The sequence below is a fragment of the Procambarus clarkii genome, chromosome 11 (assembly GCF_040958095.1).
Source record: "Procambarus clarkii isolate CNS0578487 chromosome 11, FALCON_Pclarkii_2.0, whole genome shotgun sequence".
In the NCBI taxonomy this organism is placed as follows: domain Eukaryota; kingdom Metazoa; phylum Arthropoda; class Malacostraca; order Decapoda; family Cambaridae; genus Procambarus; species Procambarus clarkii.
The window spans coordinates 49,473,020-49,486,504 of NC_091160.1; the positions used below are offsets into that span (position 1 = coordinate 49,473,020).

Here is a 13,485-nt window from a genome sequence, read left to right on the forward strand (position 1 = left end):
AGGACGAGCGAGAGAGGGCAGCAGCTGGGAGGAGGGAGTGCAAGGAGAAAGCAAGGAATCAGGGAGCCACAACTCAGAGCCCTATAATCCCAGAAGGGAGCGGGGAACCCTCCACAAGCGACTCAGTGAGAGAAGCACCTCCCCCATTCTCCACCCAATAGATGCCCTACCTCCCCCCCTCCCCAGGATCTACCGTCTCCCCCCCCCCAAGCCCTCCCCAATCCTCCATGCCCTCCCTTCTCCCTCACCCCCAAGCCCTCCATTCTCCCCACCCCCCCTAAACCCTGCACTATCCTCCACCCTCCTGAGCCCTCCCTTCTCCCCACTCTCCTCAGCCCTCCCTTTTTCCTCATCCCCCTCGGCACTCCCTATCCCCCAACCTCCTCCCCAAGCCCTCCTTCCTTTTATGACCCCAAGCCCCCCACTTCCCCTCATTCCCCTAAACCCTCGCACCTCCCATACCCACCCAAGCCTCTCCTTCTCCAACACTCTCCAAAGCATACCCCTCTCACCCTCCCCCGCTCACTCACCCCCCAAACCCTCCCACCTACACCATCCTCCCCGTCCCACATCCTCCCAGCCATCACACACCCCAGAACCACCAGGTCCCCCTTCATAGGCCCCCTATCCCGGTCCCTCCCTGTTTCCCTGCTTCAGGGGAAGCAATAGGATCTGAGAAAGGACAGAAGAGCGTCAGCTTCAGGGTGATGTACTCAAACATAGATGGGATCACCAGCAAGGCAAGTGAACTACGGGAAAGAACACAAGAAGTGAACCCAGATGTAATCGGACTCACAGAAATAAAACTCCCAGGTATCATAACGAATGCGGTGTTTTCCCAGAACTACACTGTAATAAGGAAAGAGAGGGAAGGACGGGGATGAGGTGGAGTGGCCCTACTAATGAGAAAGGAATGGAGCTTCAAGGAGATGGTCATCCCGGGCTGCGAGGGCTTCAGAGACTACATAACAGGCACCATAACATTGGGAGGACCAAAAGTAGTAGTAGCAGTGATATATAACCCTCCACCAAATGACAGAAGACCAAGGCAAGAGTATGACAACAACAATATGGCAGTTAACACTATAATTGAGAAGGCAGCCTCTGCTGCCTGAAAAAATAGATCCCATCTGCTCATCATGGGAGACTTCAATCACGGAAAGATAGACTGGGAGAACAAGGAACCGCATGGAGGAGAGGTTACCTGGAGAACCAAACTAATGGAGGAGGCGACAAGAAACTTTCTAAGGCAACATGTCAGGGAACCCACTAGGATGAGAGGAAACGATGAACCAGTGAGACTCGACCAAGTCTTCACTCTGAACGACTCCGACATAAGGGAAATCGGCTATGAGGCCCCAGTGGGAATGAGCGACCACAGAGTACTGGCGTTTGAGTATCTGGTTGAGGAAGCGTTATTGAACTCGAGGAGGGGTAATGAAAACAAAAAACTGGCATTCCGAAAGGGAAACTATGAGGAGTTAGGAAAATTCCTAACAGATATAACATGGGAAACAGAGCTCAGAGGAAAGACGGCCCAGGACATGATGGACTTCATCACGCACAAGTGCAAGGAGGCAGCGAACAAGTTTGTCCCAGTTCGAAAGGAAACCAATGAAATGAAGATGAGAAACCCATGGTTTAATCAGAGATGTAGGCTAGCTAAGCAGCAAAGTAATAGGGCATGGAGAAACTATAGGAATAGCAGGACACTTGAGAGCAGAGAAAGATACCAGAGTGCCAGGAATGAATATATCAGGATGAGAAGAGAGGCAGAAAGACAATACGAAAATGACATCGCAAGCAAGGCAAAGACTCAACCCAAGTTGCTGCATAGTCACATCAGGAGAAAAACAACAGTCAAGGAACAGGTAATGAATATAAGGATAGGGGCATAAGGATTCACTACACACGACAAGGAAATGTGTGAGGAACTGAATAAGAAATTACAGGAGGACTTCACCGTAGAGCCAGGAGAGATTCCAGAGATAAGAGAGGAAATAGTTAACTTGGAACCACTAGAAGAGTTTGAGATTACCAGTGGGGAAGTAAAGAAGTGTTTACTAGAGTTAGATGTGACATAGATCAGGCTATAGGCCCAGATAGAATCTCCCCTTGGATACTAAGGGAAGGAGCAAAAGCACTGTGTCTGCCACTCTCCATAGTGTATAACAAATCATTGGAAACAGGGGAACTGCCAAAAATTTGGAAGGCAGCTAATGTAGTTCCAATATACAAGAAAGGGGATAGGCAGGAGGCACTGAACTACAGGCCAGTGTCCCTAACCTGCATACCAAACAAGCTGATGGAGAAGATTGTGCGAAGAAAGCTAGTGGAACATCTGGAGCGAAAGAACTTTGTAACACAGCATCAACATGGGTTCAGGGATGGCAAGTCCTGCCTCACAGGGCTAATTGAATTCCACGACCAGGCAACAAAAATCAGGCAAGAAAGAGAGGGGTGGGCAGACTGCATATTTTTGGATTGTCAAAAAGCCTTTGATACAGTACCACACAAGAGGTAGTGAGAAAGCTGAGGATGCAGGCTGGAGTGAAAGGAAGGTACTCCATTGGATACAGGAGTACCTAAGTAACAGAGACAAGTCACTGTGAGGGGTGAGGTCTCGGATTGGCGTGACGTCAAAAGTGGAGTCCCGCAGGGGTCGGTCCGTGGATCAGTACTGTTTCTGATATATGTAAATGATCTCCCAGAGGGTATAGAATCGTTCCTCTCAATGTTTGCTGATGAAGCAAAAATTATGAGGAGGATTGAAACAGAGGATGATAGTAGGAGGCTACAGGACGACCTAGACAGACCGAATGAATGGTCCAACAATTGGCTGTTAAAGTTTAACCCGAGTAAATGCAAAGTAATGAAACTAGGCGGTGGAAACAGGAGGCCAGACACAAGATACAGAATAGGAGATGAAGTACTTAATGAAACAGAAAGAGAGAAACATCTAGGAGTTGATATCACACCAAACCTGTCTCCTGAAGCCCACATAAAAAGAATTACGTCTGCGGCATATGCATGGCTGGCTAACATCAGAACAGCCTTCAGGAACCTGTGTAAGGAATCGTTTTGAATCATGTACACCACATACGTAAGACCAATCCTGGAGTATGCGGCCCCAGCATGCAGCCCGCACCTTGTCAAGCACAAGACGAAGCTGGAAAAAGTTCAGAGGTATGCCACTAGACTGGTCCCAGAACTAAGAGGCATGAGTTACGAGGAAAGACTGCGGGAAATTCACCTTACGACACTGGAAGACAGAAGAGTGAGGGGAGACATGATCACTACCTACAATATCCTCAGGGGAATTGACAGGGTAGAAAAGGTTAAACTATTCAACACTGGCGGTACGCGAACAAGGGGACACAGGTGGAAACTGAGTACCCAAATGAGCCACAGGAATGTTAGAAAGAATTTTTTCAGTGTCAGAGTAGTTAACAGGTGGAATGCATTAGGCAGAGATGTAATGGAGGCTGATTCCATACACAGTTTTAAATGTAGATATGATAGAGCCCAGTAGGCTCAGAAATCTGTACACCAGTTGATTGACAGTTGAGAGGCGGGCCCAAAGAGCCAAAGCTCAACCCCCGCAAGCACAATTGGATGAGTACAATTAGGTGAGTACAACCTACCCAACATGAACCTTAGTGATGGCTTTGTTGCTGATGTTGCTTTGTTTTTCTCCTTTTACAGTACATATTCAAATGTTCCAACCTTTTTAACAGACGTGACCTGACTTAAGCCAACCCCTTTTTCTTACCCCCATTTTCTTTTTCTGACTTTCCTCTGATTCTTACCTCCTATTTTAACCTTCATTCCATTCTTACATTCATCCAATTCTTACTTTTCACCTTACTCTTACCTTCTCTTATTGCCTCTTACCACATTCTCTTGCCTTATTTCTTTGCCCATACCTTCGTCTCTTTTATCACACGACTTGATAAAGGTCCAGGACAGACCGATACTTCGGCGTTTCGCCATTTTTTGAGGTGTGGTTTTGGTCATCATATCTTCAGCCACATTATTGTGACTCACCGTCTGTATAAGTAGAACAACTTTTCCGGTTTGTGCAAATTCAATAATACAAAAGTCTACTTCCTATTGATCCGTCACGTCCAAATTGTACGATCGACCTCATCGTTACTAATATAACTACTTTCCTTTTAGAGGATGGGCTGCAAAAACCATCTTCTAATCTTGCGTCTATCTTAAATGTCTATCTAAATCATCTTGTATTCGCTGTATATTTGATTTAATTACTAAATATACTAAACTATATTAGATATAAACTGTCTGTGCCCGGGTCTCTCATAACACTCCTCTCCGTTTCTTCCTCTCTACCCCCCTTTCATCTCTTCCTCTCTACTCCCTCTCAAATTTCTTCCTCTCTATCCTCTCTATAACAAAGAAAATCTAGGGAAAGCAAACAGCAGTTATGTTTGGCTTGTTTACTTGATTAAAACATATTTTTCCAAGTTATACATTTCTTTTTAATGGTTATACATTATTTTTTTCAGGTTGTATGTTACTTGCTGCAAGTTATACATTATTTGTTACAAGTTATAGATTATTAGCTACAAGTTTTTCCATTATTTACTACAAGTCATATGTGATTTCATTAAATTTATACATCATTTGCAGCACTTTACACATTATTAGCTACAAGTTATACACATTTTATTTATGTTATACATTTTTTTCTTCACGGTTAACAATATTTGCCTCAACATGCAGGCAGTGTGGTCAGGTGCAGGTGATTGCACAAATGTAAATATTAGATAAAAGTACAAGTGGGTGACGGAGGGGTAGATAATGGTCCCAGGGAAGGGTAATAGTGATGGATAGGTGGTGGGAGTATCTGGTGGCCCGGATAAGAGGCATGTCGCACCAATTGTTTCCAGGTAAGTGGTATCATAAGTTGAGTGGGTGGAGGAGTGAGTTCAGTGGTTCGTGAGCTTAATGCAGTGGTTGGTGGACTTTGTACAGTGGGTGGTGGGGGCAGTCACTGGGTATAACGCAGTAAGGATAGGCGGGATCCGTGTTAAATACATAGGATTCTGGGCAAGTCTCAACGATGGCTGACTGGCCAATGTTAGGACAGTTAAAGAACTGCTGGTCACACGTCATGCACTTGGGGAATTGTCCCACTGCCGTGCATGTCATAGACTCCTCACAGTTAGGAGTTGGAGTGGTCGTACTTTCCCCAGGGGCCGTGGTCTTACCACACGGAATGTTACAAGGGGCGCCGGCCACACAGTGACCTGTGCTTATGTCAAAATTAGAACCTGAAGAGCAGGTTTGATGTTCCTCCTCGGTGACTGGTCCTGTTCTGGTACACAAATAGTATCTGGTGCAGTCGTGGGGGTCGGGAATCTCCATTCCCACTTCAAAGCAGAAAGCAAGGCAGGGGTCACTGCAGCACTTGCTCTTAACCGTGCCGCAACTTAGTCCGTTAAAGTAGGGAAGATTCACGGGGCAAACGATAGGTCCTATCAGAAGACCACCCACACATTGGTAGAAGATGCTGCAATTATTCGGGTCAAAGATATTGATATCAGCTGTGCCACATCGTAGATGACAATCTGGTATGGTGCAGGTTGGTAAGCAAGTTGGCTGAGAAGCACAATCTGATGTTGTTAGGTCGAAGGATTGACCAGTTGGACAAGCTATAGAAGAGTCTGAGGGCAAGTTATCGTCCTCCAAACAGATGTAATATCGAGTACAGTCGAGAGGATCAGCTACCTTACGTGTAGGAGGAAGAGGGCTCGGGCAAGTTGGCTCACAGTATCCGGCAGCGAAGCCACAGAGCAGCGCCGCCACCAACGCAACCTGCAGGAGACAATCGTCTTGTTTATTAGTTCCTGCTGAAACAACAACTGATAAACAATATAAAACACACACACAGAAATCTCACTAGCGTGATACATCAAATGACAAGTAAAATGACCCACGTCTGGGATCATCCCGGGCGTAGGTTCGAACCCTCATCACGGCTCTTGTGGATTTGTTCAATATAAAACATTCCAACATTGTTATACTGCATAATGCAAATCACAGACAATCTTGGCTAGCACTCAATGAGAGACATTGTTGCTATAGGTGTCAGTGTTGTTATAGTTATCAGTGTTGTTAAAGTTGTCAGTGTTGTAATAGTTATCAGTGTTGTTAAAGTTGTCAGTGTTGTTATAGTTATCAGTGTTGTTAAAGTTGTCAGTGTTGTAATAGTTATCAGTGTTGTTAAAGTTGTCAGTGTTGTAATAGTTGTCAGTGTTGTTAAAGTTGTCAGTGTTGTTAAAGTTGTCAGTGTTGTAATAGTTGTCAGTGTTAAAGTTGTCAGTGTTGTAATAGTTGTCAGTGTTGTAATAGTTGTCAGTGTTGTAATAGTTGTCAGTGTTGTAATAGTTGTCTGTGTTGTTATTGTTGTCTGTGTTATAGTTGTCAGTTGCTATAGTTGTTATTGTTGTCAGTGTTGTTATTGTTGTCAGTGTTGTTATTGTCAGTGTTGTTATTGTTGTCAGTGTTGTTATTGTCAGTGTTGTTATTGTTGTCAGTGTTGTTATTGTCAGTGTTGTTATTGTTGTCAGTGTTGTTATTGTCAGTGTTGTTATTGTTGTCAGTGTTGTTATTGTCAGTGTTGTTATTGTTGTCAGTGTTGTTATTGTCAGTGTTGTTATTGTTGTCAGTGTTGTTATTGTTGTTATTATTGTCAGCGTTGCTATAGTGGTCAGCGTTGCTATAGTGGTCAGTGTTATTGTTCTCAGCATTGTTATTGTTGTTATTATTGTCAGTGTTATTTTTGTCAATGTTGTTATAGTTATCAATGTTATAGTTATCAGTCGTATTGAAGTTATTGAGAGAGCCGGTCGGCCGAGCGGACAGCACGCTGGACTTGTGATCCTGTGGTCCTGGGTTCGATCCCAGGCGCCGGCGAGAAACAATGGGCAGAGTTTCTTTCACCCTATGCCCCTGTTACCTAGCAGTAAAATAGGTACCTGGGTGTTAATCAGCTGTCACGGGCTGCTTCCTGGGGATGGAGGCCTGGTCGAGGACCGGGCCGCGGGGACACTAAAGCCCCGAAATCATCTCAAGATATAACCGAGAAGTTAGTGTTTTTATTGTTGTCAGTGTTATTATTTTTAGTGATATTATTTTCAGTGTTGGTTATGTTGTCAGTGTTGGTTATGTTGTCAGTGTTGGTTATGTTGTCAGTGTTGGTTATGTTGCCAGTGTTGGTATTGTTGTCCTTGTAATTTTTGCCAGTGTTCCTTTAGTTGTCAGGGTTCGTATAGTTGTCAGTGTTGTTATATGTGTGTTGTTATTGTTGTCAGTTTCATTATAATTGTCAGTGTTATTGTTGTTAGTTTTGTTATTGTTGTCAGTGTTATTATTGTCACTTTGTTATTGTTGTTAGTGTTGCTATAGTTATCAGTCTTGTTATAGTTGTCAGTGTTGTTATAGTTGTCAATGTTATTGTTGTCAGTGTTATTATAGTTATCGGTATTGTTATAGTTGTTAGTGTTATTGTTGTCAGTGGTGGTAGAGCTGTCAGTGATGTTATATGTCAGTGATGTTATATCTGTCAGTGCTATCCCAGCAAAATAGAGCTGAGAGTTACCATCATTCACAATGTTTAGTAAACCTAAAAAATAGCAATAATTATATCGTTTATAGTAGACTGGATGGGAGACTCGGCGGTGCCCTGGTCAACCCAGGTACCCTGAGTGTGTCTTTATCTTTCACTTTGTCTCTGTCTCTCAGTTTGTTCTGTCTGTCTACATCTCTCTCTCTTTCAGAAAAAATTCACTTACAATTTTGAAATTATTAATCTATTGCCATTATTAGTAGTACTACAACACACATATATTACATTTGGTTAATACTATTTATTTACTTGTATTATTATGCTCGCTACTACATCTTTCTCTACTACTAATACTACTACTACTCTTACTAATACTACTACTCTTACTACTACTACTACTACTACTACTACTACTACTACTACTACTACTACTACTACTAGTAATAATAATAATAATAATAATAATAATAATAATGAGAAGAAAAAGAAGAAGAAGAAGAAGAAGAAGAAGAAGAAGAAGAAGAAGAAGAAGAAGAAGAAGAAGAAGAAGAAGAAGAAGAAGAAGAAGAAGAAGAAGAAGAAGAAGAAACCGAAGAAGGAGAATTGTTCATTGTTCAACACACAATTGTGAATTGTTGTGTTCATCTCATAAAGATGAACACAATTTAGTCACTTATTTAAACATTAATTATTGTATACTAAATATTTGAAAGCTTTGTTAGCTAATCTCACTAGCTAATTAGATTTTCTGATGAGTAATACACATATCTTAGATACTAAAGGATATTCAACACTTTTAAACTCACAAATTAGATATGCCATAGAGTTCTTGCTATTAATTCGGGTTTAATGCCAACTAGACACACATCTGATGAGGAGCAGACTTAATGGACTAGACTCCGTGTAATACATCTTCAGTCTCTAACACCGGCCAGATGTAGCTGGTCTGTACATATTTTACGAAGTCTACAACACAGACTGTCCTCCTAAGGTTTCCCAACGTCAAGAAACTGTCGTACTAAAGTGCCCTTATATAACCTATCAGAGGACCCAAAACAAAAACGGGACATTATGTAAGTTTTGCGAGTCACTGCCATTTTCTAATACGACAATTTATGGCCTAAAGTAAAGTATACGTCACAATGCGATGCTCTGTTAGGAGGACAGGTTAAACATGCATACCCTACACACAGCTTCTCTTCAACTCAAAGAATCAATCCATATAAATTTTCTTTTTAAACATCAAGAAACAGTGATTTTAAAAGTAATTTCTACCGACATAATTTTTGGTAACCATGGAAATATTTTCCTGAATTTATAATTAACAGTAACATCATTAAGACGAAAAAAAAAATAACAAATAATTGTGTTCAATTCTGCAACTTATATTGTAGCCAAACGTTAACATTTTTCTTTAGACAAACAATTTTTTAAGCCCAATAATGTTTTGTCTGATTTTCTACGAATTAAAATATTTGTTGCATACTTCTGTTATTTCTGGTTGACCAAGATAATCTGTCTTTGCATGCACACGTTAAGGAGACATTCTCAAAGAGAACACAGACATACTAAGTGACAGACACAGGCATTCCCCCTATACAGGTGTAATGAAATATTCCCAAAATACCAGTAAAAAGATTGTAAAAAAAAACTAATAAATTACTTGTGGATATTATTACCGAGAGAAACACCAGCAGGAGCTGCTTGGCCATGATGAAGACGCTGAACAGCTGACGGTAAAAGGCTTGCCGCTTTGGTGATGCTGATAACTGCTGGAATGGCTGTCTCCTGCTGCACTTGTGTTGTGGTGGGTCGTACAGGTGTGTTCTGCGGTTGGTGCAGGTGTGTCGTAGTACCTGGACGAGACTTATTGTGGTGCCTGGAGCAAGCGAGCTGTTGTGTCTGTTTGAACCTTACTATCGGGCTCTGAGCCTATTGCAGCTGCTGTTGCCTTGGACGGACATATATACCTCCACCTCTTATCACCGAGACGCAGTTGCTACACGGGAGAAGAACCCATTGAGATCAAGCATATACAAGGAAATAATAATTTTAATTGATTATTTATTGTTAATTAAAATTTTGTTTACAGAAATCAATATATTCTGTGCCACTCTATCAAAATCTATTTGTTCTCTCCTTCACCAAAACTACTCCACACACTTTATCGTGTTAGTCACTAGCTGCCCTATAAGACAGTATACATGAGACCTGTGGACAAAATGTATACTAGTGTGTATATATTAAGGTTCACATTTTATGTTAATGAAATAACTCACAAAAACCCAAACCAAAAACCAAAATTTAGTTTACACACTGTCTCCTTATTTGACCTCCCTCGAGGCCACATCAATAAATATCGAGAGGATATACACAGCCCATGTGTGCTCCTAGTTTTACATCTAAATATTCAGTTAACGCTTGCACATACATGCTGTGCTTCCTGGAAAACACCTCTCAGTACTTAAACACATGTCAGCCACACCTTGCATGCTCAACACTGTGGCTCCTGTCTGCCTGCTGCATCTTGCTTTCTCCATATCCTCCGATGTCATGTGCGTCTTAAAAATCTTCCCCACATGCTTTTACTTGTCTTTATAAATTGTTAACAACTCAATCAAATTTTAATTATTTACAAACAGGGAAACCATAATTTAGTTTTGTAGTGCCTTGAACAATGTTCATTATATGAGAAACATATTAAAATTTGATGGAAACTAACAGAGAAGTAACGATTTATCACATTTCTAATACTGATATTTGCCCATCCAAAATTAGTGCTACAAATTCACAGAAATATTAATTCTCCTGATATAAATAATGTTGTAAATACTTTTCAGTCATTAATTAGTTTCTTCTATTGTGTTTTAAGTTTTCATAGCCAAAAAATTTATGCGTTGTCAAAATTCCAGCACTGAACATTTAAATATCAATCATCAGTCAGGACATCCCATCCTCTCGGATCTGTGTACTACATCGCATTTCGACGTATAAATCCACTTAGGCTACAAACTGATATATTAAAAATCACAGCGGGTCGCAAAATTGATGTGATGTCCCGTTTTCAATTAGTTGGTCCTCGGTTAGGTTATATTTCGGCAATTTGGTACATCCGTTTAATGACGTTGTGAAAACTCGCGAGGATGGGCTGGCTGAAGATTCCTCCAATCATCTGACATTCCACACAGTCTTGGAAGGCAGCCTTTGTAAACAACTCAAATAGTTTATTCGCAAATAACTTTTTGGTAAAAGCTGCTGTTACTTATTGTAATGAACTTCTATGTTTGGAAGCGTTCCTTCTGGGGTATCATGGCCAGATGCTCACTCAAAAACAGATATGATTTTGAGGTTATCTTGAGATGATTTCGGGGCTTTTAGTGTCCCCGCGGCCCGGTCTTCGACCAGGCCTCCACCCCCAGGAAGCAGCCCGTGACAGCTGACTGACACCCAGGTAACTATTTTACTGCTAGGTAACAGGGGCATAGGGTGGAAGACACTCTGCCCCATTGTTTCTCGCTGGCGTCTGGGATCGAACCCAGGGCCACAGGATCACAAGTCCCGCGTGCTGTCCGCTCGGCCGTCCGGCTCCCCTGGTCGGCCGATTATAAGTAATGGAAAAGTCTACTCATTTCTACTCATGTCTACTTAAATTTCTACTCATGTCTACTACTCTACATTTCCAATGATAAGTAATGGAAATGTCTACTCACAGACATAATAACATAGGTTAAAAACCCACTCTTCTGAATTTGTGAAATTTATGTAAGGAATTTACACCAAGTCTTTCCCACTCTCCTGAGTACTTTGTCAAGGTCTGAGTGTGTGATTAGGACCAGACTTCCATTTCATCGTCTAATGATTAGACGTTCAGAAGTAAGTCTCCTCCTAATCACACACTCAGAACTTGACAAAGCACTCTGGAGAGTGCGAAAGTCTTGGTGTAATTTCTTTACATAAATCTCACATATACACAAGTGTGGGTTTTTGTCCTAATATATACGAGTTCGTGCCTGGAGCAAACGGCTGTGGTAGCTGATTGAAGTTTGGTGTGGGTTATGGGCTACTATTGCTATTGATCAACTGGCGGGAAATTTACCACCTGTCGTTGTGATAGAGGTTATTTGAAGAGACAATGACTGGGAGAGTTTGGTAATAATGCATATGTTGTGTGTTCTCCTGAAACTAACATTGCTACAACTAATATTAATAAAAATCACATTGCTACAACTAACACTGATAAGACACTCTCCATGTCAACAAAATACACCCTCCCTATCCCTTCGAACACCAACTCTCCCCGACTCCCCTCTCACACCATCAATATCCTCCCCCTCATAAACCCTCCTCAACCCACCACATCCTCCCTATCTTCCCAACCTACATACACACTTCATATCACCACCCACACACATCATCCCCATATCCTTCCCACTCAACAACTCCCCCCCCCCCTTTCCCTGCATACACCAGCCCTATCTATACCCATATACACCCTCATCATTTCCCCCCATATACACCCTCATCATTTCCCCCCATATACACCCTCATCATTTCCCCCCATATACACCCTCATCATTTCCCCCCATATACACCCTCATTATTTCCCCCCATATACACCCTCATTATTTCCCCCCATATTCACCCTCATCATTTTCCCCATATACACCCTCATCATTTCCCCCCATATACACCCTCATCATTTCCCCCCATATTCACCCTCATCATTTTCCCCATATACACCCTCATCATTTCCCCCATTCACACCCTTGCAATCTCACCCCAGAAATTTCCATCTTCGTGTTACACTATCTCCATCACTAACAAAAAGGTTGCACCCAGAATGTAAATCTGTCATCTGAACATTCGTTTTACATGTCACTGACTGAATACACAAGTAAATAAATGCTACTGTATGGGTTCAATGCTGAACATTTCACATTCACCGATTTCGTGAAGGTGGTGCATAGGGGCTGACCACTTCAAGGGGAGCTTGAGGTCCGATACCAACCGTTGAGGCCCGATACCAACCGTTTGATACTATAAAATAACCTTTAAACCTGCAACGTTTAATGAAGTTAGTCCCAAGCATCTGGCCTCCAGCCTCAGACAAATTAACTGACTTTTTCATAGAGACACGTTTTCCAACCACAACATTTTAAGAAGATCAGGTCCTATTGTGACTCGATTTAAGTATGAATTCATTGCCTTTTCTCAGAAGATTTTTTATCTTTTATTTTAAGTGTATATAATGTCCCATCATACACACATTGTAAGCACAACTTTTTTAACCAGGTTATTGCAAAATTGCATCAAAGTATGGTGCAAAAATAACCTTGTGGTTACGGTGTGTATTTTCTTGAGGGAGAGAGAGAGAGAGAGAGAGAGAGAGAGAGACAACAGACAGACAGACAGACAGAACAGGTACACACACACACACACATTCACACACACACACACACACACACACACACACACACACACACACACACACACACACACACACACACACATGGACCTAGTGTGACCTGATGGACCTAGTCATACAGAAATGCCAGGAGGCCGAAGAGAGATTTATACCAACGGTAAAGGGAAAAAATAAGAAGGAATATAATAACCCATGGTTTAATAGACAGTGTCAGGAAGCAAAAATGGCCAGCAGGCGAGAGTGGAGGAAGTACAGAAGACAAAGAACAGAGGACAACAGAAGCAGATACAACAGAGCTAGGAACGATTACATTAACATAAGACGAACATCGGAAAGGGACTATGAGAACGATATTGCAATCAAAGCGAAAAAACAACCTAAGTTACTACACAGTCATATAAGAAGAAAAATGTCGGTGAACGACCAAGTGACGAGACTAAGGAAGACAGAGGGGGCATATACTGAA

General features: G+C 41.9%; 1 protein-coding gene across 1 annotated transcript; it reads right to left on the reverse strand.

Annotated features, from left to right (window-relative positions):
- Positions 1-4,445: 4,445 nt before the first annotated feature.
- LOC123748402 (protein psiM) lies at positions 4,446-9,538 on the reverse strand. The gene is made up of 2 exons (XM_045730592.2): positions 9,274-9,538; positions 4,446-5,841 (listed from the first exon to the last, which is right to left on the reverse strand). The coding sequence occupies exons 1-2, from the start codon at positions 9,304-9,306 to the stop codon at positions 4,969-4,971; spliced, it is 906 nt and encodes a 301-aa protein (XP_045586548.1). The 5' UTR covers positions 9,307-9,538; the 3' UTR covers positions 4,446-4,968.
- Positions 9,539-13,485: the final 3,947 nt, after the last annotated feature.